Consider the following 27386-nt stretch of genomic DNA (forward strand, 5'->3'; position numbering starts at 1 on the left):
CTCAGTATAATTGAGTTGTATAAATGCAGGATGAATAATAGTAATTCAAGTTTGCATTGGTGTTCAGATGTTTAACTTTGCTGTTTATTCCACTAGGTTTTCAGATCTTTTGCAGACGCCTTCATGTCATCTTGCATAAACACTCAGTCAGATGAGTGTATCACCGTAAGCCACATGTTAGTGAATGTAGGCCCTTTCCCGATTCTAAACACAGCTGTAAACCAAATGCTTGTTCACACACTTCACATGCTCATTCATAATTCTGACTCTTAAAACTATCACAAACTCTAATAACGGAGTATCTCTTGTAAAACACTGGGGCGTGTTAAATCTAGAAACCTATGCATTCCTCTGAAAAAAAATCCTGCAGTTCCCGCCGAAGGGGATGAGATAGATTAACCAGATGTTTTCTCACAAGGCTTCATCCCGAAGATGCTCTACTTTGACTTTAAAACAGAAGTGCCACTCACTCATCTCCATGTATTCAGGTGTGAGTCCGTTAAAAGGCTCCAGGTCATAGTCCAGGTACCACTGCTGGCGGCGACCCGACTGCTCCACAATCTCCTTGGGCGCCCGCTCTTTGTCCTTGAGTGTGCGGCACAGCTTCTTCAGCTTTCTAAAGCGGGAAATGAGAGGGAGAAAGAGAGCGAGACAGAATGTAAACACACAAACCATTGCTATAAACTTGACCTTGCAGCTAACATGACCAAGATTTGATAATGAGTCAAATGTCAGGTTTGTTTCTAAGAACAGCATATGAATTTTATGCAGACATATTGTGTCCTTTGTTTATATTGTGGACAAATGCAGGGATGGTTTTTCATTATATATATTTATATATATATAAAACATGGTTGCACTTTATTTTACAGTACGTGTACATCCATGTACTTATAGTGCACTTACAGTGTATTTATCTAAGAAAGTTCTGGTAATACAAGGTAACTACATAGGTTAGGGTTAGGTTTAGGGGTAGGTTCAGGGTTAGTACCTATTTATTACATAGTTATTGTAATTACTATAATAAGTACATAGTATGTACATGGGAAACAGGACTCTAAATGTAAAATAAAGTGCTACCTAAAACATTTATATATACATATATGTTAATTATATTAAATATATACATTTATATATAATAAGTTAATATAAACTAATATACTGATTACATGAATTAATACAATTTTTATAAATACACATTCCAGCATCATGCAGTGATTTCTGCACAGGCAAGCACCAATCATTTTCTTCAGGAAATGGTTCTACTAACATCATCAGAAGAACATCGTTTTCTGAGCTTTAACTTAATTTAAATTCCATTGTGTAATTCAGTTCAGTGATCTGGCATGTGAATGAACTTGCAGTGGCATGAATCTTGGCCAGACGTTCCATGATTTATTGGTATTACCACACGCAAGGGCATACAGGAGACAGACCGGTGCGTCGGATATACACATACACCGAAGACTCGGAAGAACTCTCTGGAAATCTCATTATTGTACACATCTGTTAGCTTTGATTTGGATTTTTTACACTGTCTGTTCCAGTCGGGTTACATTGATAGAACAAAATCAAACAAATTGCAAAAATCTGCAGCAAATCAGTTGATTAGTCAAGCAACAATACAGAAATTATTAAATAATCAATCAATTCAATGCTAAAATTCACAGACAGCATGACTAAAGTTTCTACATGTATAAGCCCCGACAATACCTCAAACACTAAGTGAAGATCACAGGACCTTCAGGTGACCATAAATAACTCCTAAAGTGATGGAGCTATTTCACGTTTAAAGACAATCCTCTCATAAACTTCTCATTAAGCAGTCTGAGATTTCAAACCACAAAGAAAATGTTGCTTACATAAGTGAGTTTTGAAAATTAGTCAAATAGAACTATTGGCCCATGTTTTAAAATTACAAAACTCAGTGTAACATAATATGTACCACCATTAAAGCGTACCAGAAAACATGTTAATTACTGCAGTGCAATCATGACCACAACCTACTTTTGGTCTAATTTAACCTGAGGTTTTTTTCCAAGTCCTCAAGACAGAAGGAATGTGCGTGGACTTCACTTCACTCTAGATTCAAGGCATCACGTTTGGAGAGTCCTCATCAGAAAATCATCAAATGAAAGCATGACAGCTCACATTGAACTGGTCAATATAGTGGACAAATTGGTCCATGTGGTCCATCCGACTATTAACGGTTCCAATAAAACCCCCTAAATGCATCTGCTACATTATTTAGTCTCCAAAACTACAGCCTTTTCCAGCACATTACTTTTTAATGCACGCCTTTGTATCATAAGTGCTCTCCTCCATCCGTGATAAAGCTCTCGTTTACCAGCTGTTGAAGTGCATTTGCATTTGAGAACGTGCATAGTCACACGCAAACCCCTACTGGTTAACAACAACTGTTAAACTACAAATAAAAGTCATTTATTCACCCTTGAGTTTCTTTCTTTAGATAAGAAGATACATTGAAGAATGTTGGTAACCAAACAGTTGACGGTAGCCATTGAATTCCATAGTATTTTTTTTCATCATATGGAAGTCGATGGCTATCGTCAGCTGTTTGGTTACAAACATTCTTCAGAATATATTCTTATATGCTCAACAGAGGTAAACTGGCAGTCTTTTGAACATATAAGGCTCTGTTTTTAGCATGCACATTAGTATAAAATAGTAGCATGCCACTGGTCTGTGGGGAGATTAGATCAGTTAAGTAGGTCAGGTCTCTGTGTGAGGGGGATATCGAGTCATTCTGACCTCCATCATGTTACATTGGCACCAAAGTCCACTTAAGCGCCTTCCGCTTCCCCTCCTCCCAAAAAAAAAAGAATATTAAGGTGAGTAATTATAGATTTGCATTCTTAAATTAACTACTTTTGAACTCTAAGGTAAAACTGGGAGATCGAAAGGTCATTTGCAATGACAACATTATGGAACATGCCAAAGACTTGTTGGAGTGTTTTTACATGCTCACACATGGTTTACAACTAGAGTAAGAGCAAAAAAGACTAGTAAATGACTAGTGAATTTGGAGTAGCTGTCATTCAACTCAAGTGAGTTGCTGTTGTAGCCCGTAAATAGATGTTTTAGGGTCGCAATCTATGAGTAAGATGAGCAGCAGGGAACAAAAGGCATTCCTTTTGAATTCCTTGAGTGTTTCTGGCCAGTTGCGTGAGTTTAAATTGTCCAAAATGTGTGACAAAGATGTGGAGAGTCATACGATGAATCATAAATGAAAGCGTTCATGTTTATCAGATAACTCGCATTCAACTGGATGTATCATTCATCAAAGAGATCCGCGCAGAAATGGATGTAAAGAAAAAATTAACTGGTGTTCTTGTGAAGGACAAGGACAAATAGGTTAAATAGGGATTTCCAAACAAGGGAAAGTCCATTCAGACTCAGAGGTTCATTTCTGCACCCAGGGGAAATCATGTCCCAGATCTTTGCAATTGTATGCTTGTGCATTAATGCATGCATGTGCCACACAAACTAGGCACTCTGCTGCACAAATGACACCTGTGATAATTTGTCTGTGTATCTGTGCTGCAAGTACAGACTTCTCTCCATATATTCCATCAACATCAATCACACCGATTTGCATTTAAACCTGTTGATTAATAACGTGATGCGCCGCTTGTGCAAACATGTGAACAGGAATCCAGCTTATTAGAGTGCAGGGAGAGGCGTGTCAGAAAGTTTGCCTGCGTGCAAAGAGGGAGTAAAAGGAATTGAAGAAAGGAAAAAAACAGCAAAATAAGACAGAAAGGCATTGGAGCAGAGTGGGAGCAAAGCCCATCTCACTATCCTGGGATTTCCTGGTCTATAAACCAACTTTGACAAGAACAACGTTTACCTGCGTTTATCTGAAGGAATGATCTTTCTAAGGTTTCCAGATAGAAAAGCTATTGTGTTTAGAGGCAGAGAGTGTTTATTAAGATCCATGGAGAGAAGCGGGAACTTACGGAATGCCAATCTCAAAGATGTTATTCTGAATAAGCTGCTTCCCCAACATGATGATACTGAGCTGGATACAGAGTTCAATCAGACAGCCTCCAGGAGCACACTGGGAAAAAAAACGTACAAGAGGTTTTGACAGTGTCACGTTGAGTAGGGCTGCAGGGTTTGGTGGGAGGGGGGTTAATTTTCTGATAAATATTGTGATTTAAAATGTTATTATATTGTATTTGTTAATATTTCATTGTAATTATAATTATATAATACATATATAATTATAGAATGACAGTAAAAAGTTACAATAGTATTTTTTTAATTTTTTTAATAGTCTTAAGTTATTAAAGTATTTAAGAAAATTAGACATTAACTGGAATAAACAACTTTATTTTAGCCAACAAAAAAATGCTAATAATGAAAAAAACACAACAAAATAATTATAAAACATCTACTAAAATTAAAGTAAAAATGGTAAAAACTAATTCAAAATATAAATAAAAACTTTATTTTTGTCCTTCTTTATTTCTTATCCAAACGTTGAAAACTCTTTTACTGGCAAGGGCACAGTGTTGTGCTTTACTGTGAAACAGTTGTATTTGATTTTGCTTTTATTTTGATTCATCACGCAGCCCTGACGTTGAATATGACAATCATTCAGGATGCAAAAAAATGCAAAACAATACTCACCTCTTCCATACGGTAATCATTGAAGACATAAACGTAGTCACCGGGACGGCCAGCAAACCTTTAAATAAAAAACAAAAACTAGTGAGGGTCATGGGATTTGTCTCGACCCAAGAAAGTAAGTGCCAAGGGTCACATGCCTATCTTATTTGAAGCCAGATGTTTGTGCTGCATTCAGACTTCACGTTTAATGTGCTAGAGGCTGAATATGTCGGGGTTTGTGTGCTTTTCTTCTGCAATTAACTACGGTGTGTTTGTGGTCTAACTTGTTTACATACCTCCCTTTGAAGAAGGCCACATAGAAGATGGGTGCATAGGCATTCATGAACTTCAGGAGGAAAGCCTTTAGAATGAGACGCTCCTCAAAGTTGGTCTCTGTTTTAGGGATCTCTGCAGACACATGAATGAAATTTATTTGAGATTTAAACAGATATGTTCTGGATAAACTGCACAGCATTTCGAAAGCTTGTAGTTCTGACAAGTATAATAAACATGGAAAATCCTCTCAACATGTTTCTGTTTAGCAACTTCTATTCAACTTCTATGCAACTTCTATTCAACAGGTTGAAGGTTGAGAGAAAGAGCTTTTCAGAAGACTATATGGTTAAATTTGGGGTTGGGATTATATGTTCGTGCCATCCCCTATATCTTAATCTGCCACAACAGATTACAGACAGCAATTTTGTCATTCGCCATATTTCAATGTATTCATTAATAGGGCACACTCAAAAAAGAGTCCTAATTCTATATATGTATAGAAAGAAGGGAAGTATATTTATATATATATATATTGTCACGGGACGAGCACAAGACAGACACAGTGGGCGTGGCGTCAGGCCTCGGAGAGGCTTTTATTAACAAAATCAAATAAAACAAGGGGATAAAAGGTGGCCAAAGGGGGAAAGTGTCCAAAATAACAGGGAATCTGGTGTCCTCGTCGTGCTGCAGGGTTCGTGTGGGTTGGGCAGTGTTCATTGAGGAAGGGTCCAGGTAAGGGGCGGAGTCCGGTGGCCGCACGCGCTCCCCTCTTCGGTCCGGGGCGCGAGGGGCGGCGGCTTCCTCTAGCGGCCGCATCACTCTCGTTGGCCGCGGCGCTGGCAGGGGATGGACGGCCCGGCATCCTGGCCCGTCGGCCGTGTAAACGGGTGCGGTTCTCTTCCGGATCGCGGGTCCGGCAGCTCACGTCTCTGGTGGCGCAGGAGTCCCTCAACGCACCCTTCCTGGACCCACGAGGACACCAGCGTGCATGCACGGGGAAGAGACCGGTCTCTCGAGGAGAGGCGCGTTGGGCTTTTAAACAGCGGCGGTGATGAGGCTCCATTCCCTTCAGGTGTGCCCCATCACACGCCGCCAGCCCTGACTCGTCCAGCGCCCCTCCTCTCACACACCCACTCCAGTCGGGAGCCTGGTGAAGGGCGGCGATTTAGGACGGGGTGCCGGTGACAATCAGGGAGGAGGCAGCTGACTCGTCACAATATATATATATATATATATATATATATATATATATATATATATATATATATATATATTTATATAGAAGCATGAACTGGTGAGTTTGGAAGTAGGTTAAAGCATTAGGGTGTGCCAGACTGCATTTGGTCAGACTTTGAGAGCGAAAATCATGAAGTACAGGAAAATATATGTCTTATTCATGAAATGATAACACACGCTTCCTTCCTTACATATCCACAGAGACTCTCATTTATTAAAACGTCTCTTAAGGAAATCTCAGTGATGACTAACTGATAGGCCACGTTTTCTCCAGCGTTCCTGGAGTGGCTCAATCAAAAATTAATTTCATGTGAGTGGGCAAAGAGGGGAAGAAGGACATCCGAAAGAAGGGAAGTTGACCAAAAGTGGAAAAAAGCAGTGGAAAAAAAAATCTCACCTAGTTCTGTCAGCCAGGCAGCCACCATGCCATATATCTCATCCAGAATGAGGATGACCACCAGGTTGATGATGACGGCGGTGGCCGTGACGGTCACCCGTACGTTAGACTTGACGTCTGGATCTGGGCTCATCGCCATGAGGGCGGAGATGGTGATGCGGTAGATGATGACACTGAAGACGGCAGAGCAAGTCACTCCAAACTACATGGACAAAAGAAGACACAGAAGTAAAGAAAAGATTAAATATGGATAATCACAAAAACATTGCACCAGAGAGGACGGATAAGGCTTACCATTAACAGAATAGAGGAAATGTTGATTAAGTATCCAGGCAGTCTGTCCCTCCATGTTAGCTTCTCGTGTCCAGTCTGTGAAGGGAGAAAGACATTTAAAGGGACTAATGGAAGTGTATGTATGTGTTTCAGTTTCTGCGGTGCCTTTATATTTGCTTTTTTTATCCTCAGCTACTTTTATAGTGACTCAGAACTAACTTAATGGGGAAATAATTTGGCTGCCCACTTGTAAAAACATGCCAACATTAAAGGAACACTCTTAAAAAAAAATTTAATTCTAATTTTCCAACTCCCCTAGAGTTAAACAGTTGAGTTTTACCGTTTTCAAATCCATTTAGCCGATCTCCAGGTCTGGCGGTAGCACTTTTAGCTTAGCTTAGCATAGATCATTGAATCTGATGAGACCGTTTGCATCTCGCTCAAAAATGACTAAAGAAAAACAATTTTCAGGTGTTGCGTAATATCATTGCTCCTGCTGCACCCATGGTACGGCAGCAAAGTTCCTTATTTTTACACCATGATGAGAATATAGTTCCTAGTCATATCGGCCTAGAAAATCGCAACTTTAGATTTTCTGTCGGTCTTAGCACACAATTTAACTACAGAATTTTTAAATAGGAAAAATATAAAAACTCTTTGGTAATTTTTGTGCAAGATGCTAACCGTCTAAACAGATTTAATGATCTATGCTAAGCTAAGCTAAAAGTGCTACCGCCAGACCCGGAGAGCAACTGACATCCAGCCAACAGGAACAACCTATTTTAATGACCAAAGCAACCTCAATATGCCTCTTTTGCATTTAGATCAAACCTAATCAAGCCAATAACAACATTAACTGTGTGTGCTAAACTTGGCTGCACAGGCAGCATTGGACTGAGGGTGGTCTATTCCCATTGGATTCAGTCTTCCTTCACTGTCAAGCTTTGGACAGCAGATCAAGAGGTATGTCCCTCTGAGGAATACATGTTAGAGGACATAGAGCAGGAAAATGGATTTAGATTTAGTTCTGTGGAAATCGGAGGGAAATGAATTAGCAGGCCACAGGAATGTGAAACAGCAACTTATGTTCCTTTTAAGTCATAGAAAAATGTCATTAGTGTTTGTGTTTGACAAGAAGTCGTAGACAGTTTTTCTAAGTAACAAGTGCACACATAGTTCTTACTGTTTACTATCTGTAAGGCTTAGTGAAGGGAACATCAAAAGTGATTGATCTGATGTTTAACGTATTTTCTTCAGAACAATCTGAGGTTGTAATACTACTTATACTCCAAAATGCACACAAATACGGCTGAAATCATTTGGTTTTAATTAGATGGAAGGATTATTGATGCTTTTTTGTAATGAACAGAACATCTCCCTCAGCTTTGTTGCAATGCATTCTGGTATTTCATTATCTGTGCACGATATATGCAATGCTGCATGATTATAAATTAGACAAAATGCAATTTTGCTGCCTACTCATTTTGCATTTGGAGCATGCCTATGTTTCCGTCTATTTAGGGTTTGCAAAAGAGCCCATCTCATATTTGTTATGAATGGAGATTAAACATGAATGAAGATAAAATCTACCTCTTGCAATTGGGCTCATTATGAGGCAAACAGCACCACCTAGCATGGTGCATGTCTAAACCCTGGCAGCCGGGAAAAGCCACAGAACACTGAATGCAACCAGGCACAGTTTTTCGAGATGCCACAGTTTTAGGGTCTTCAGAATAACGAATGTGGGTCACGCAATTGTGCCGTTAATCATAATCCACCCAGTAATGAGAGGAATTGCTGCAGGTCTGTGGTTTTACCAGTAACTGAATCCTCATTAAGATTCATGACGCTATTTAGTGAGAGGCTGTGATACCCTCTTAAAATGCATTAATATCAGAAGAGGCCAAGTTCTTGGGAAGCCTCGCTGGCTAAAGGACAAGCAGAGATGCATATTTAAAGCTAATGCCACAGATATGCTGTGAGGTGCCACAAGTATCTAATAAGTAGGCACATATGGGATTTGAAAAATTTAGCTTTTATGCTGATTTGTGAAGGAAAATCTATGCAATGGATGTAAATATGGTAAAATGTATTAGGGCAAAAGGATTTGTAGTATTTTGTAAATGTGGGCCATTCAAATTCCACTGAAATCTGTTGATCTTTCTGTGGATTTCCGCAGGCGTGGATTCGGTGTGAGCTTAGCAATAAGTTACAATAACAAAAGATGCCTGGCAAAAGAATGCAGAGGAATGGAATTAATAATTCATATAATCAGCCACATCATACCACTGTAAAAACAGATAGGGAGAGGAAGGAAGAAGACAGGCGGCATTGTTTTTAAATAATTAATACTTTTTATTTTTAATTTGCAGATTTAATATGTCAGATAAGCACTGAGATACTTCAGTATATAAAAAAGGAATGCATATTAAATGTATAACTTGAATGCAATTTGGATAAAACTATGTGCCAAATGCATAAAGGTTTAATATTTTATTTTATTTATGTTTAGCCTTTGAAATTGACTGATAAGAGGAGATTTTGCATTTAAGAAGGTTAGATCGTCATATTAGAAAAGTGGGAAGGACGGTTCACATGTGGTCATATGCATGCATGATAACTTGTCTGAAGACAGCAGCCAGTGTCTGTTTTATACTGGATATATATCACTGGATTAGTTTAACAGCTCAGTGACAGTGAAGTAGGTTGGGCACTGCAGATGTGGGTTTCCACATCTACATGGCCCTGCACACAACAGCTGTTGGATGGAGAATATCGCTTCCTTGAGCTTAAGTCAAGATGCTCTCCAACCCTCTTTGTCTTTTATTTTGGCTGTCTAGGAGTTTTCTTGCAGAAATGTTACTTAAAAGACTTCATAGTTCTTTAACAGCAATAAAACCTTTCCCCTGCACAAAAGGTTCTTTAGATTTGTAAAATCTTAAAAAAAATTTTTTTATTGAAATGTTCTTTATGGAGGCTCGTTATTTAAATTTTTTTAGATTATATATAAAAATAACACATTGGCAAACTTCTGGACTTTTGTGATGCAACAAACTCTCATTGATTAGACTTCATGTCAACCTGACATCACATTGATCTACCCTGCAGACATGAAAATGTCAATTGGCTTGGGTTTTGTTGCCACACGCTCTCTCAGAAACACACACATACTCAGTCGGACAACACACAAGCGTCCCAGCGGGCCCACGCTAAGTCCTTTGGGAAATTAGTGACAGGATCATCAGTGTGGGGATTTCCTCCATGGCCATATGTCGCTTTGCAGAGATGCCGTGTTCACATTGACATCACCCCCCCACCCTCCGAATGTACTGTAATCCGGAGATGCAAGAGAACCGGAACCATGCCAGTGCCCACGCTAGCAACCAAGAACACGTAAGCCACCACATATACAGTACAGAAACCACCGCATTTGTGTTAGAATCAAACACAGCCTACAAGTTAATATTTCAGGCTGATGGGCTGACAAAAATAGCTTTTAGGGTCTTTAAAACAGGCGAAGGTCCATTAAGAGAGGCTTGACTGAAGATTGTCTTTTGGGCGTTGGGTACAGAAGGGAATAATCTGATGTGAGCCCCATCTGACAGATCTGAAATCCCTTTAAAACACACTCTCATCTCCTTCCAGCTCTGTGCTCTGATCTGAGACGACCACCAGACCAGGATTACTGTATACACAAACCTACGTGCTTCAGATCAGCATGATCTTTCTAATGAACAGCTTGAGCAGGAACACACCGGACCATAGATTAAATGTGGGACGGATGACATCTAAAGATGGATGGAAAATTAAATTATGCAACATTGTGTATTAAATGTCGCAGACTTCCTGCTCAGACTTCGATAACATCACTAATAAAATCAGAAAAATCCTTCATCATACATATGCACACTTTCAGTAAGCAAACAAAACTCTCCTTGCATGAGAATTGCATAAGTGTTTTATTAACTATTTTATGACTAAAAGACTAAGAATTTGCCAGTTAGGTAAAAAAACAAAACAACAAAAAAATATGTATTCTCTGAAAACAAGGCTCATCATTTTACATAGTTTTGCTTCTCAAGTAGATTAATCTTGCTTTAAGGATATTTAAAGGGGGGGGGTGAAATGCTCATTTTCACTCAATATCCTGTTAATCTTGAGTACCTATAGAGTAGTACTGCATCCTTCATAACTCCAAAAAGTCTTTAGTTTTATTATATTCATAAGAGAAAGATAGTCTGTACCGATTTTTCCCGGAAAAACACGACCGGCTGGAGGCGTGACGTGTGGGCGGAGCTAAAGAATCACGAGCGCCAGTAGGCTTTTGCGTTGAGAGCATGTGGAAGCTGTGACACAGATCCAGAGGCTGAAATTTAACAAGAGCAGCATCAGCAACGATATCTCTATGTGGTATGTACTAAAACTGTATATATTTGCTTAGCGGTTTTGGAAAATGACTAAGTTCCACTTTATGTCGTCTTTTTTTTTTTTTTTTTAAGCTGTACATGTGGAAAGTGCAGTTTGATGACAACATCGCATGTTGTTTACTTGATGTGCTTACGCGCTGATAGCGAAGTTAACAACACAGAGATATTTGAAGCAGTTTTACTCACCGCATGCGGTTCCAAAACACGATCGTGACCCTTTTTCTTTGGGATTGCATTATCCTTAAGAAATAAACGATGTGCAAATCCAGCGTCAAACTGGGCCTTGTTTGTAAAACAAGCATCTTCGAAATGGAGGGAATCTGTGCAGGGTTGTCTTGCCCTGGCAACCAAAAACACACTTCTGTGACATTTCGTGACGCTCTCGCTCTGATCAGTGAATGCCTGTGCTCTCAGTGCTCTGCTATACGGGAGCGCGCGCTCTTCTGGCAGAAGTGCCCTTAGGACCCATATAAGGAAATTCCGCTCCATCTAACTTCACACAGAGCCATACTCGAAAAAAACTTTCCAAAACTTGTGACAAACCGGAACTTCAAACGTACAAATTAATTTTTGAAACTTTGTCCATGTTTAGCATGGGAATCCAACTCTTTAACAGTGTAAAAAACTCAGTATGCATGAAATAGCATTTCACCCCCCCCCCCACCCCCCCCCTTAACATAAAGGGTTTAATGTAACATTTATCATCATTAATAAAATCCGAAAAATCCTCCATCACACACATGCACACTTTCAGAAAGCTCTTCTTGCATAAGAATTGCATAAGATTTTAAATGTTTAATATTTATTGCGAGATGTTTTAGTATAGTTAAAAAGGTTTTATGCTTAAAATAAAATAAAAATTCCAATTAGGAACCAATTATCTTACATAGCTTTGTTTCTAAAGTAAATGTATCTTACTTTATGGATATTCAGAATACAGGGTTTTACATGACATTTATGGGCAGATAAATCTGATATCAGACACAAGAAAAACAATAAACAGGTGTGCTGAAGAATATCTTGTTTACTTTCTTTTGTATATCCAAGATTTCAAGCCACAAACCTTTCAATCTTTTGGTTTTCAAGGTTTTAGTCCTTTGGACACAGAGTGAATGGAACTGAATCCAGAATTTAATAAATCTGCATTGAAAAAGTACAAATAACAACTCAGTCAGAGGTCAAACATTTGATCTTCTCCTCCTCAGCCAGATACAGACTGTCAGAAAGCAAATGCAACTCTCTTCCTCAAAGATAATGAGGAATGTTCCCTGACTTTGCTTCTCGAGGCGATGAAAACATTTTGCTCTAAAATTAGCCATGGAAAGGGTGTGCTGCATTTTATTAACAAACATCACTAATGTGTCCTAAAGATAGCTGCCAAGATGACAGAGTTATGTGATAAAGGCTTTTAAAGAGCCGAAGATAAGAGCAAACCCAACCGAGCGAATGAAGGAGTGGGATTCGAGTGTCCATGTCTCTATGGAGATGTGAGGACTTTCATAATTCAGAGGTTTGGCGTTCAGCCCAGCATGGGAGGACGCTTACATACACCCATGCCTACTCACACAAACGCACTGGAATCTAGTGCGCTCTGCTGGCCAGCCTGTGCAGCAACTAAACTGCACTAAATCTGTATAACAGCAAGTCTCTCGCAGAAAAGGTCACACTTTAACAAACTCAGCATGTGTGTCAAGTAAAATAAGCAGACACATTCTCCTTCTAACTCCCTGAACTCAATACCTTTCATCGACCGCTTTTTCCGCAGTCGTCCCAAACCGCACAAGCACCATGTGGCCCTCTTGAATGAGCGATCTGGAGATTTTCGACAGACTTACTGCCTTTTCAGCATTTATTGGTATATTCAGAGGGGTTTTGGGGTCTTGTGGCAATATAAATGAGCTGTGAGAAACATGGGGAGGTCTGTCAGTGCTCAGTCACAAAATCCTGTGGGCCGTGGTTTTTCCACCACAACATCGCTTCCAGAAATGGATGAGTATCAACTGGATCATGGTGAGTGCTGCTTATTTGCTTGACAGTGAGTATGTGCTGAATAAAAATAATGACTTAACTACTGCATGTTTTTTTTTACCCACATGAAGATTAAGCAGAAATTTCCTTGTTTACGATGTCTGGCCAATCCAATCCAAACTGCACTGATCTGAAGTCCAGGCTATTTTGAATGAAGTCATTAGGATGTATAGTCTCAATTTAATGTTCTGCATAACATCTAGGTCAGGACTGACCGTGGGCCATGATATCTGGGACAGAGAAGCTAAACATAAGAATGAGAAAAGGCACCATAATGCAAGTGACGGATGGAAATCCCCCCAAAAATATGCAACACATTATGTCAGGGGTCACTGAATCTGTCTGAAAGTATGTCACAACTTTACACCTCCTGTGCTGAACAAGTTTTAATGAGGACTACAAACTCCCAGTGAGTCCAGAGAGCACCATAAAGGTCAAAGCCACTGCTAATATTTTTTCAGTGGGAAAGACATAAGTCAGACAGTTAAAGGACATTGACATTGAAATTGTTCATTATTTTTATACTACTTCCTAAACTAATATTTTTGTTAGAAAAACAACAAAGAATTTATTTTTCCCTGGTAATGATGTGCAAACATCTGTAAAACAAGATTTACTTGAGAATCAGAATTGCATAATATATTATATCTTGTATATATTCTAGCCAAACAAGACTTATCTTAAATACTGAATTTATCTGGGATATTCAGCATAAAGTTTCTGTTCAAGTGACATTTATTGGCATATAAATCTGAAATCTGACATGAGAAGTACAATATACAGATGTGCTGAAGCATATGTTGTCTACTTCCTAAAGACTGCCTTGATTTTATTCTTTCAATGATATAAGATTTTATGCCTTTTAATCTTTAGAAGATCCAGTGACTGTAATGTAATGTAATCTCTGCCTGGTAACACATTTTAATTCCCAGCAGATTGATTTAGATGTATTTATAATATTTGTATTATTCGTAAAACTACTCTTTAAGGCCAAAAACCCCACACTGAGTCCAGGCTTGACTTTAAACCAGGATTAATGTTCTACAAACCCTGTGAAACCTTAATAAGCTTGAACTACTGACACAGTTGGACACGTAACACAACGCACACACACAGAAACGAGGCTACAGATGCCGACTTACCAATTTACAAGCAACATTATGTATAGCCTAATTTATTAGGCTAATTAATTTGCCTAACTGCATTCCATTCAAGACAATGGCCCCAAGCAGTAATGTCAAACAGACAAGCACAACCCGCATTTTCCAAATGAAACACTCAAATCTCTGAGGATTACACTTTGTGTGTGAACAAATGAGAACTTCCTGGACAACATATTTTACTGAACAGAGAAAAATGACAACATTACACTTGACCTTAGGCAAAAGGACAAGAAACCTTTAAATGATGTTACACTTTGACTAATGTTCAGTTACGTGAAACCAACAGAGCAAACTGAGAGATCTAATTGTATTAGCCTGACATGCACCGTCCAACAGCAAGTGGATTACGGCAGTGAGAGACGGCCGTATGTGACCTGTTGTGACCACCCCACCCAGCTGAGCCCCTCTGACAGACACATGGGCCATTAGAAATTAAACAGGCTCAAATTCTCTCACTAAATATGCATATGTGCAGGTGTGAATGGGCTGTAAGACATTCTTTCAAAGTTATTGACAGGAAATGATAATAGACTAGAGGACAGACAGAGAAGGATGACATCACAGTGACACTAATGGCAAGACATCCGAGGTGAATAGGGTAAAAATGTAATGTTGGATATCACAATATTTCCCAGATTTACTGATTACATTAAGAATAAAAAAAACTGAGATCTTATCAAAAATTAAGAAAATAGTTTTCTGCAATGTTGTTTAAGCATCCAAATGAGGTACTAGTTTATTTGCATTCACTTATGTATTCTTAACTATTTTAATCCATTTAAATATTATTTTATTATATAAAATTATATTTATATGTATAGTTATATTTTATAATTTTTAATAATTATAATAGTTTTTCTTTACTTTTATTCTTACTAATATTTCTTATGTATGCTACTTTTATTTCTTATGCATCTGTGATTCTTTTGTTATTATCTTATATGTAAAGCACCTTCACATACTATGAGGTACTATCTAATTTATTTGCAGAAATTTCCAGAACAGAAATCTGAGCATTGGGGAAAGCCAGATTCAAAATTAACATTATTCTATTTAGGTTTAGTTTGTTTTTACAGGATGTTTTTGATGTCTTTTTAGAAAATACTGTCAATAGCCATAAAAAGTCCTCACCATATTTATAAAAATAACATTTTTATAAAGCCATGTAAACAATTGCTCAGTCTACACAATATACTGTTCATGAAATCTATCCAATAGATGAAGTGCAATAAAATAAACACTATAAAGTATATTTTAGATGTTTTTTATGTTTTATTTTAGATAATTAAAGGTTATGAAAACCCAAATAGTGCATGAATTTTTTTTTTCCTAGAGTGTCTTGCCTTAGAGTAAATAGGCCACAAAAGAACATTCAAAATTAGCTGGATTGCTGGGTCAGGATGCTGTCACACAGTTCGAAAGGGGAAAAAAACCTTCCAACCTTCCAACTAGGGAGTGTAATATAGAAACTGTAACACAAGCAGGTGGAAACAAGGCTCTGGAGAGATGAAGGCGAGAATGAGACAGAGAGAGCCATTTACCGGATTCCCAGCTGCCATGGCTGACAGTAACCTCTGCCTCCATTTGTCCTTCCCCAGTTCCCCGCTCTCGTCCACAGCTCTCTCAGGCTGGAATACACAGATCTGAACCGTCACACAATCACTGACGAAAGAGGGCAAAACTCTAGGAAAATCTAGGCTTTCCGGAAACCAAACCAGATCTACATGAGTTTCTCTATTTTTCTGAGCATCACCAATGCAATGCACAGCCTACGAGCCCCAAAGCGCCAGTGCCAAATGCTTCAGGCCGGAGCAGTGCATGATGGGAAAGCTGTGCAAAAAAAGGCCCACAGCATTTGGCACCCCCTCTATCTGCCCCTACATCCATGGCAGTTCCCTTTTTGACTCTTTTCAATAAAGCATTTGCATATTAAGCGAGAAGCCAAAAGGAAATATATTTAGATCTTTTTAAGTCACCCATTAATGAAATGCATAATGCATAAAGCACATAAATATGGTAAATACAGCCTGCCCACCTCATTTTTGTTCTTTGTATTATTTTTCTTCTTCCTCTGCCTCTTCTGAAGGAGAATCGTTTCGTATTTGGGTCTAGGATGTTCCTAAAGAGAAAAGGACAAAGAGTAAATAGCTTTCTACTCTTGTGCGAGACCCAGTGGACAGCTGCAGACAGAGAGTTTCAAACCATTCAAACAGGTCAAAAATCCAGGGCAACACAAGGACACAAAAACTCAACATCTCAAAGAGCAGCAAGAAGAGAGTTTCAAACGTAAAACTCAAACCTTCGCTTTTTCCTGGCGGGAAAGATTGCGTTTAGAGAAACAACAAGTTAACATATTGGTGAGTCCATTTTTGGCCGAGACCACATGGGGACATCCACATACAGAACATTAATGCTATCAGATAGGGATGCCACCATTGTGTCGCATCACATAACAGTCAGCGTTAGTCATTTTTAGTTGGTCAGTGTGTTAGGAAACACTGTCATTGAAATCAGCTCTTGGCCTGTGCACTGGAATCCAGACAAACACTAGTGAGTAGTGAGTAACAAAATGTGACTATGTACGTGTGTGAATGTACCTCCTCCTCCTCCATGCCTGTCAGATCCCAGCTATAGTTCAGACTGATCTGTCTGCGCTTCCAGTTCTCTAGAAACATGGCAGCTAAAGAGAGGGAGAGATGAGGCATTCAGCAATGAGTCCTGATAAATATGAGCCTTGTGGGAAAAGAAAAGCAAAAGATGATTTATAAGGGGCAAAGTGTTGTTCCTTAATGCAAGATAAATCACATGTCATTTACAAGACCATTAAAGGAATGCTCAAAAAAGATATTATCCTGCTAGTTCAATTTCAAGTTAATCCAACATAATTCTATCAAGATTTCATCATGTTCAACCAATTTACTTAATCAATTTAATTCAATTGCAAATATTATTTTTGTTGTGTTAACGTAAACTAGGATCCCATTTTCCACTTCCCATCATGCTTTGCACTGGGATAGGGAGTGTAAATGTCGAATTAAAGTGTTTTTTAATGCTTTTTTTAGCAAGATGAGGAAATGGGAAGACTTGTTAATTTTGTACGTTTTATTATGTTGGTATTTGAGAGGCTTTATGTTATTTCGGTGGTTTTGAGAGTTACTATTGTTGTAAACAGTTAAGATTGAGTGCTTGAGTTTTTAAACTATGGGAGTGTCATGGATATAACAAACACCATTTACTGGCTGCCAGCACCTAATATTGTATGCATCATTAAAGGTTTAATTTTGTTTTGCTAGTATATTTAACAGTTTAATTTAAAATAACTCGGAACAAAGACCAAGACAGTGTGTGTGCTTCCAAACAGCATTGCATGGCTAATTAATACATCTCAGTACCTACTTATGAACAGATGCACTCTCTGTAAACACTGCCGGGAGTCTCTGTATGAGTAATAATGTATAGCTTCTGCTACCCCACATAGGTGCCATGGACAGGGCAGTGTCAGGAATTGAGTGGTTTCACAATGCCCCCATCAGCCGGGCCCGTGGACACAGGCAGTGACAGAAAGAGGTAACACTACTCTCTGGCCATTCAACATCTCTTCAATTCCATCACTATGGAGACAGCAGCACTTATGCACTTTAATGCTAACCGCTCAAACTGGTCTCATATTCAACAGGACCAAATGACAGATCAGTTTCAGCTCATCAAGTAAATAATATACAAAAGTTGCTATTATCTAAACTAGGTTTGTTTTTCTTATGTTAAAAAAACTAAGATAGAGGGTAGTTGACTGGAAAAATTTGAGTCCATTTAAAATACACACTTTCCATTGCACAAAAATCTTTCTTTAAAGTGAAAAAAGGTTCTGTATATTTTTTTCAAATGTTCTTCAAGTTTTTTTTAATAACTGTAAAAAAAAATGGTTCTTCAATAGAATTTTCACAAAAACTCCCTTTTGGAACCTTAGTTTTTAAGAGTGTAAGTTAATCACATGTTGATGTACAATATAAACCATCAGATCAATGGGTCTAAATAAAGGTTTGAAACAATAAGCAGTGAGATAATGAAATGAGAGGAATTTTGAGCCGTACCCCAGAGGGACATGAAGACGGCGAAGAACACGGTGGCTGGGTTGTCAAAGAGATGGCTGGCACGAGCGGTGCCACACGCTGTGCTCAGATGCCAGTAGTCACATGCTCGATCACAAAGGGGACACATAGTGAAGTTCTGATCCTCGTCACACATCTCCTGGCTGGCAGAAATGCACACAAAAAACACACATCAGTGTGATCCAATGTCTAAAGTATCAATTAAAAATGCAGCACTATTTTATCTTTTGACCTTGGAAAATGCAGGTGCACTAGACACAACCATTAAATGCGGTCTCAAAAATAATACCGTCTGGCTCACTGTGTACTCAAACAAGTACTGACATATAAAAGGATCACAATATTCCCTGTCCTCCCCAGAGATGTTTCAGTCACAAACACATGCTGAGCACATTTTTAAAGCACTTGCAATTCTAGCATAAATTAGTCCTATGAATCAGATGAAAGCACATAAACACCAGAGCTATGTTCATTCATTTTAATTATCACTTTAATATCAGCGGAACACAATAATCACAGTCCATTACTCTCAAGCTGGCAGCTGTCACATGTCCACCAAAAACAGGGACCCATGCCCAGCCCACGGTGGGCTTTATTGGCACGTACCTAGGTATGTTTGTTTCCACAGTGGCCCAGCCATAGAAGAACACGATGATGCCCACCACAGATGCAGGGATCAAAAGTTGAGTGTAGACACCAAGCCAGGCAAAGTAGAGACCTATCTTCTCGCCAAAGTACTTCCTGAAAGTTACACAGAAAACACTGGGAGTTGATCTACATCAGAGGTGTGCAAACGTCTTACTACAATGGACCATGTGCTAATTCATAGTAAATGTTGTATTATATACAACTGTGAATTAGAAATGAAGATACGCATGGAAAAAATTAATTTTTTTCCAATTTTAGCCTGACATGTTGGGCCAAATCTGTGCCGCAGGCCCTGGTTTTGGCATCTCTGATCTAAAGCAATGTGTCAAAATGATCTGAGAGTTACCTGATAAGATCAACAGGCTGATACTTGTAAAAAGCCCCGTATCTTGCCCATTCATCATGTAACAGCTGAAACCGGTAAAAGAAAAATACAGGATTTAATCACATTCTCCCTTCTGATTCATTGTATAAAAATGCAACACAATAGCAGCATACTTGTCTGTCGTTCTTCCCCTCAGCTTGTCCACTGGGGTGGAAGTCTCCCTATAAGCATACAAAAGCACAATTCAAGTCAACCTGACAGCAGAACAAATGGCAAAGGAATCCAGAAAAAAAAACAACTCACATCGTGTAGCGGAAATGCTGAATCATAGACACCGTTGGCTATCAATGTCGTGATACCTGTGAGGCAAAAAAGAGTTCACCTTAAAATACCCGGGAATAATGATTGACTGCTTTGACTTTAAAGTGACCCAACTTCATTGCTTTTGGAAAGCTGGCAGCCTGAGTCCTCGAGGCAGAAAGCAGCTGACATGTGGAACACAGGCTTTAATCAAAGTAATTAATCAGTCCCCTAAGGAACGAACACGTACGCGCTGGTGATTAGCCCTCAATTAATAACGTAGCTCCCCAGCAACAAGCTGGAAAGACCACCACTACCCATCACCCCCCTCTTTCCACCTCAATGGACCCGGCTTCAATTCGGATCCCAATCCCAGAACTTTATGACCCAATTCACTCAGTTTGTACAAAACCAAGTGAGAGAAAGTATGAGAGATGGAAAGAAAAGGAGGGGTATGGCTGGAGAACTAAAGAGAGCACCAAGTTTTCCCTTTTATTGGATAGCCTCGATCTCCCAGTAGCCCCCGGTGGTCCATCTGCACTGTGGCTCAGTCCAAGGGAGCATATGGCATTGGCTTGTGTTGCACCCTGTCCCAACTGCACCGTGCCTACATCCAAATCTCTCATTCTGGCCCTGACTATCCTGAGGATTCCCTGAACGCTAGTCCATGCTTAGGTTATGGATTAATGTATTACTAACCCATGGTTTGGCAGGTCCGTGTGCAGGCGGTGCGTCTAAGGATTTCATACACCTGGGACAGAGAGTGAGAGAGAAAGAGTGAGAGAGATACAAGCAAACAAGAAACCTGAAAATTGTTCCTGGAAAAACCCTGGCAGGATTGGTTACCTAGAAGGGTGCCTAGATACGTCAGTCTCCTGCTGCTGGCAAATAACTTTTGTTCCCTTTTGTATATCATGTTCTCTTCTCAACATTCAAAGAACACATATCACATTGTACCATTCTGACTGAAAATAACTTTTAGGAGCAAAGCAATAGAGACTCACTATTCGGCTCCTTGTGGCGTTGTCGAAGAAGGTGTCCTTTGATTTGATGTTGTACCTGCAAAAAGGCCAAAAATAGCAATGAGACATTCATGAGTTACCAAGATTCATTTGGCAATCAAACAAATCCTTGCAAGTCTTCTAAGAAAGGAACACAATCCCATGTGACCCCTGATGACATTTAACCCCACATCACCCCAACCATGGCAGGTTCTCACAGGTGGAGCTTGTCCCGGGAGAAACAGTGCGAAAGGAACTTGGTACGGCTGTGTTCTTGCTCCTGATGGGGTACTTTGGGCTGGAACGGTTGATTTAACTTCCGCCACACTTCGCTCATGGTGGCAGCCAGACCTTTTTCTTCCCTTAATTCGTAACTCTGAACAAAAAAAGTTTTTACAGTCAAAAATTGGCAGCATTAGACCAACAATAAGCATCAGTCATTTGTGCTTTTCCCACTCTCCCTTTAATACATCAGAGACACACTACATAACGCATGCAGGGACTTCTGAGGGCTTGTGGCAAACTCGCATAAGGACATCTCAAGGGACTCGGGTCTGTCTTGAGATTAGGAGGGAGCTCTGCTGTGTCTTACCTTCTTGGTGGGCACCTTGATCTTGAGAAACTCTGCCTCTCTGCTCAACACCTGCCAAGGCGCATGTAGCCGGATGAAAGCATGACCATGAACCTTGTTCTGGGGAAAGAATTGAAAAGAAAGGTCTTGACATACAGCCTCCAAGTTGATTTGATAAATGAAATCAGAGAAACTAAAACAGTTCTAAAGCATAAGTGACCTGTTCTTAACATAAATTTTGGTTCAGGCCAGTTAAGATGAGATCAATGCTAACCCATATGCATTTCCAATTTAATTTTCATTCATTATTTTGGTAATTAGTTGACTTTTATTGAATTTTTATTGTATATGTACTGTCAAAATGTGCAGAAACTGTACCTTAAAGGAACACTCCACTATTTTTGAAAATAGGCAACTCCCCTAGAGTTAAACAGTTGAGTTTTTCTGTTTTCGATCCATTTAGCCGGAAAGTAGCACTTTTAGCTTAGCTTGGCATAGATCATTGAATCTGATTAGACCGTAAGCAAAAATGACCAAAGAGTTTCGATATTTTTCCTATTTAAGACTTGACTCTTCTGTAGTTACGTGTACTAAGACATTTTAATTTTACAATAAGAATTCAATTCCTACGGAGTCCCTCACATGACATGCAAGAAAAAATAAATAAATTATGCGCACGGTTTACTAATTCATTCCCTCAATTTACTAAAACGTGCACACGATTACTATTACGTTCCCTCGATATACTATTGTGTTCCCTGGATTTGCTAAATCATGTGCATGATTTAGCAAATCGAGGGAACGAATTAGTAAATAGTGCGCACAATTTATAAATCGAATGAACGCAATAGTAAATCGAGGGAGCGTAAATAGTAATTGTGTGCAATTTAGCCTTATATTTTTTCCTGCATGTCATGTGTGGGGCTCCGTAAATTCCTAACAATAAGTAACAGATTCTGGAATCAGAATTGATTTTTTATTCTCAACCCTGTTTCTGTGTGTTTTACTGTAAATGCATTTCACATTCATTTAAACATACTGTGGAAATTATCGCCTGTGGTAATCGACAGCATGCAAACACAAACAAATAAATTGAATATAACCTAGAATAGGCAGTATCAATATCAAAAGAGTGGCAGATTGTCATCAAGCCCATCTAAGAGCCCTTAAAGAGGGACTATATATATTTCATAAACTTGGGGGGTATGAAAATGATCTCTTTTTACTAGTTGTAGCCATGAAACCTAACACTGAAGCTGTGTCGTGCCTACACAGAGATGACAGTAACTGTATCTGTCTGGCAGTGGTCAGCCATGCCATTTAGAGAAGCATGTGTTAAGAAGAAAGGAAGATGAAACTGAATAAGACATTGATATGAGAGTGATGAGACAGAAAGAGATGACGGAAACCTAAGGACATCCTCACCGTCCCCTGCGTTTCAACATCACAGGTGTTTTTTCTCTGCCTCCTCCACACACACACACTCATAAAGGAGAGATAAAAATAACATGTGGATCTGAGAAGGTTAATTAGTATAAGATACTCCAATTATTTCTTCATCTCAGCAGGGTAGGGCAATTAGGTCGATTTGAGCACAGTCTGAGTGGGAGCCATCACTACAGAAACCAGCTGTGACTGACATTTGAGGGGATCCAAAGACCCATGAGCGGAAACGGTTCTTCATGGCAGGTTGAACCCTGTCTTTGGCATTTGGTATCATGAACTCAAGCAAAGAGTTGAGAAACAACTCCTCTGAATGGATGCCATCCTAATAATTAATGGCTTATACAGTGATGCAAACTCTAGCCTAAGGTGACCAGACGTGCCACTTCCTGGTGACAGGATTTCTAAATTGACTAAAATAACCAGGTGTTGGTTGCTTGATTGTTGTATGGCATCAAAGTACCGCAAGAGCGATTCGAGAGCGTGGGGCCATCTTCTCTGCTCTCTATAACTCTCGCGGTACATGTCATACAGCGATAAATCAGCTCAGCACAAACAGCTAACACATGGTTATTTTAGGCAATTTAGAAATCCTGTGCTGAACGTAAGTTGCACTTAAATAGTATGATTTGAGACTCGACTCCAAATTAAAGGTCAAGACTTTACAAGGTGTCACTCTCTGTAAATGCATCATGCATGAATATTTACACCATTGAGAAAAGTGCACTAGTTAAACCCTAAAACAGATATGTTGTTTCAGCATGGCCCCTATAGAAAAAAACACAATCACTAGCTGTGTAAATTGATGCCAGATTACAAAAACTGCGGAAAAATCTTTCTCACCACATCATCCTTCTGGTTTTGTTGGTTTTAGGCTTGTTTTTTTATTTATTGCCACCATAGAATGCCATTGTTATCCACCAGACCATGGCTTTTAAGATAAACAAACACAGTTAATGCAGCCTCTGACACATGATACCCGCGCCAGTGACGTCCCCTTGAGCATTAAGGATATTCATAACAAAACTTCACTCCCTATAAAGTCAATCCACCTGCCTGCGCATGCATGAAACAATAAACCAAAACTAGTCTATTCTAGAATTTCTGAAGATATTTGAGAAAGCATATCCACCAGAGTGATAGTAAACTGTAACGTTGTGCTGCGATAAGAGGAACACGCGAGATGAGACATGGTTCTAAGGTGTGACTTGACCCGCTGTCCCTGTTCAGACTGTCTTCAATCAAACTTCGCTTACCGGCTGAATAATTCAAAGTGTCCGACCGCAGGTATTTGTAGCGGTCACAGTGCACACCTCAAAACACTGACCGGGGCAAAACATTATGTAATGACTGAGATCAGACATAGCAGAAAACTATTGAATTAAGGTTCAGTGATCACAATAATGATGATGATGATGAGATGATGGAAGCCATCATGACAAAGCATGTTACTGCAGGCACATCTTGCCACCTTACTAGGGTTTCCATGGGGAAACAATGATTTGGAGTGCATTGTTTAATACCTTAAATGCATGATGCATGATAAAAACACCTCAGATTCAGATGATTAAGTCCGAGTTTAAAGGTGTGGGAGAGGGGGTCTATTATTTAAAACAATGACAAATAACAAAGCTTTAAATTTAGACCAGAAATGTGTTCCCTTTCAGAATAGGGTGCAGTTAACTCAGTGTGCTGTCAAAGGCTGGTTCACAGCTCTTCTAAAAGAGAGTAGTCAATCACTACTATTACCAGCCTGATAATCTCACTTGGCTTCAAACAAGCATTCACAATCTAATCACCCTACAGATGCAGTATAAAATTATCACAAAGACAGATATGCACAATAACAATGCTATTGTGCTATATTATGCTATTGTCTACAAGAGAGTATTTCATTAGACAAGAATGCATGTTGTTACGTCCAGTGACGTAATCACTTTTTTGTTATCTGTATATGTTATGGTTCTTTTTGTTGTCTCTCTCTCTCTCTCTCTCTCTCTTTCTTTTGTCCAGCCCTGCCCAGCTCAGTTTGTTGAAGCCTTTTAGAGTTCTGTATAGTTATTATCTTCATTAATCTGAAGAACTGTTGACTTACTCTATGTTGCTGCCAGAAGCCCTAGATAACCATTCTTGCTCTGTGTTGAGAAAGGTACTGTAAGATATACAGCTTTGCTGTTTTACACCTATTTAGTTTTCCCCTTGATACTAATTGTTTACGCCATTACTCTGTTGATTGTTACCCTTTTGGAAGTTGTAAGTAGGTGGGTGCCTTTTCTTTTGTACTATACATGTTTTTTCTCCTGGTTTGAGGATTAGATAAGGAGTGAGTGTATAATTTTGTTGTTGATTTTCATTTATTTGACAGGTTACGAAAGAATCTAACCCCCAGAATAGAAACACTGTTGTTTGTTATTTTGCCATTGTTTCCTCTCCTGAAGTTTTTTTGCTTCCTTCTTAATTTTACATTCTTTTGTTTGAGAATTATGTATACTCCCAGCACTCTCTGAGCTGTTAATAAAACCTGTTAACAGGGATCTTGTTGTTGTAGTTGTTGTTATGGTGTGGCAGGGGCTCGGGCAAATGCTCTTCGTAAACCCTTAATATTGTTACATTACCTTTAAACCCCTAAACACTTAAGACGTAACAATGTCAATGAGCTTTTTAAGGAAGAAGAGTTTACCTGATTCCCCAGATACGATATAAAACAAGCTCACAAACAACAGATGAAGAAGAGTTCATTTGGGACCATTAATAATACCATACAAATACAGTCCAATTACTCCATAATGGGCCATCTTTAAGAGTAATGGCTTACATAACGAAACAATGATACTTGACTCTTCTGATCTAAGTGACATCTTTCTGTAAAATCAACACCAGATGTGGCCCTTACAAAGATCAAAAATGCAATTAAATACATCTGGCTAAAGCAAAATCAGTTCATTCTCAAAGGATGGAACCAACACATGCACAAATTTCTAGTCAAAATCTAGCCAGGTTCTACTCACCTCTTTATCATGCTCAATTTCCAGCCCAGCATCCTTTAAATTACCCTCAAACTCCTCTCGGATCATGATTTTCTCCCCATCAGCAGGGTCCAGGGGTCCGACGTCCACCACCACCTCTGGAGGTTCATCCTTCCCTCCCTCTTGTTCTTTCTCCTTCACTCCTAAAGGATAACTACCATTGGAGATGATGGACAGTCTGTGTTGACTAGGAGACCCCCTGATGGAGGAGCGTTTTCGGTAGTGGTACACCAGCACATAGTCCACTTTCCTTCGGCCGTCAGCAAAGCACAGCCGTTTGCGAGGGTCCTGGTCCATGTCCATCAGGTTACTGGCCACCTGAACAGGTGAGAGGAGAATGTAATGTACCCAGGCTCACTGTTCATCAGCAGTGTGTGCGCACATATCAAATTCAACTCAGGAGGGGAGGGGGTTGGGTGGAGGGGTGGGGGTATGTGAGGATAGATGTAGGGCAGACTATTGCTTCTTAATTTGGCTGCTCTCAATACAACTCAATGTAGATTGAAAATGTGAAGCAATAGCCACTTTTCATTGATGCCATTATTTCCAAGTTACTGGCTGTAGAACTAATGCTAACCTGTTTGAGTGTTGCAGCTAGTATTCTAGTAGTACTAATCTTGAGAAATCAAAAGCATACTTACATGCACCTTGTTGTCACTTGTCTGCAGCATGTTGTCACACTTCAAGAAAAACACAAAAACAATAAGAAACAGCAACACTTCCTCTGCGTTCCAGGAAAATTGTTTGCGTTTCTGGTGGCATGCCCGTTTCTGATGTCACCCTACCGAGACGTCACCATCCATCTTTCCCTCTGTTTATCCATCGAACTCTCAAAGCATGAAATACATCCGTCTGTCTGGTTTTGGCACCGTTGACTGGGAAGCGCAAAGCTTTGCTTCACGCAAAACAGAACACATCTCCACAGAAACTTCTGATTTGTCCCTGACTAATTATCCCTGGAGGAATACCTGCTTGTCTCCAAGCGCCGGAGAGCATCATTACTCGCCAGAGGGGCTTTCGCGCTTGCGTAAAGATGGAGTCGCCAACAGGTTCAAGACCATAAGAAAAAAAAAAAAAAAAAAAAAAGAGAAAAACAAAAATCCGCGAACATCCGTTTATTTCATGGTGAATCTCTGTAATATAGCGCTTGGTTTGAGTTTATATTTAGGATTCGGGGATAAGTACCCCCATGAGCACAACAATGTGCTTGCTTCTAAATGAAAAAAAAAAAGTAATGGAGAAAAAAATTGTAAAGTAAAATAAACAGACAGAATTAAAAAGAAAGTTAGGTTATTATTAAAAAATAATGTTATTTCTATCCTATTAATAAATAATGTGTACTTTGCCGGTGGTTTTCTTTATTTTATTTTATTTTATTTTACATCAGGAAACAATTATTTGCAAACAATCACTTCAGGGATAATGTAGATTTCCTGTTATTTTCAATCGCATTTGACAGTTGGAAAGTGTCATGTTCAAACTTTTCCTGCTTTTACTAAGCAGACAGCTTGAAGTGTTGAAATATTTC

General features: G+C 39.3%; 1 protein-coding gene across 1 annotated transcript in view; it reads right to left on the reverse strand.

Moving 5' to 3' along the window:
• LOC113068295 (anoctamin-2-like) overlaps nucleotides 1-26894 on the reverse strand; it is a 33864-nt gene extending 6970 nt beyond the window's left edge. The window contains exons 1-21 of the mRNA XM_026240990.1: nucleotides 26644-26894; nucleotides 26500-26538; nucleotides 25841-26176; nucleotides 21411-21509; nucleotides 21037-21194; nucleotides 20822-20876; nucleotides 20517-20568; nucleotides 19821-19876; nucleotides 19691-19738; nucleotides 19539-19603; nucleotides 19151-19285; nucleotides 18527-18687; nucleotides 17033-17115; nucleotides 16471-16554; nucleotides 15977-16063; nucleotides 6839-6913; nucleotides 6545-6746; nucleotides 4932-5043; nucleotides 4657-4714; nucleotides 3981-4081; nucleotides 471-616 (exon numbers count right to left, since the gene is read on the reverse strand). Coding sequence (XP_026096775.1) covers nucleotides 471-616; nucleotides 3981-4081; nucleotides 4657-4714; nucleotides 4932-5043; nucleotides 6545-6746; nucleotides 6839-6913; nucleotides 15977-16063; nucleotides 16471-16554; nucleotides 17033-17115; nucleotides 18527-18687; nucleotides 19151-19285; nucleotides 19539-19603; nucleotides 19691-19738; nucleotides 19821-19876; nucleotides 20517-20568; nucleotides 20822-20876; nucleotides 21037-21194; nucleotides 21411-21509; nucleotides 25841-26176; nucleotides 26500-26538; nucleotides 26644-26661 — 2170 coding nt within the window. The 5' untranslated portion in view covers nucleotides 26662-26894. The remainder of the gene's footprint in view (nucleotides 1-470; nucleotides 617-3980; nucleotides 4082-4656; nucleotides 4715-4931; nucleotides 5044-6544; nucleotides 6747-6838; nucleotides 6914-15976; nucleotides 16064-16470; nucleotides 16555-17032; nucleotides 17116-18526; nucleotides 18688-19150; nucleotides 19286-19538; nucleotides 19604-19690; nucleotides 19739-19820; nucleotides 19877-20516; nucleotides 20569-20821; nucleotides 20877-21036; nucleotides 21195-21410; nucleotides 21510-25840; nucleotides 26177-26499; nucleotides 26539-26643) is intronic.
• Between the last annotated feature and the right edge of the window lie 492 nt (nucleotides 26895-27386).

The sequence above is a fragment of the Carassius auratus genome, chromosome 4, assembly GCF_003368295.1.
Source record: "Carassius auratus strain Wakin chromosome 4, ASM336829v1, whole genome shotgun sequence".
Lineage (NCBI taxonomy): Eukaryota > Metazoa > Chordata > Actinopteri > Cypriniformes > Cyprinidae > Carassius > Carassius auratus.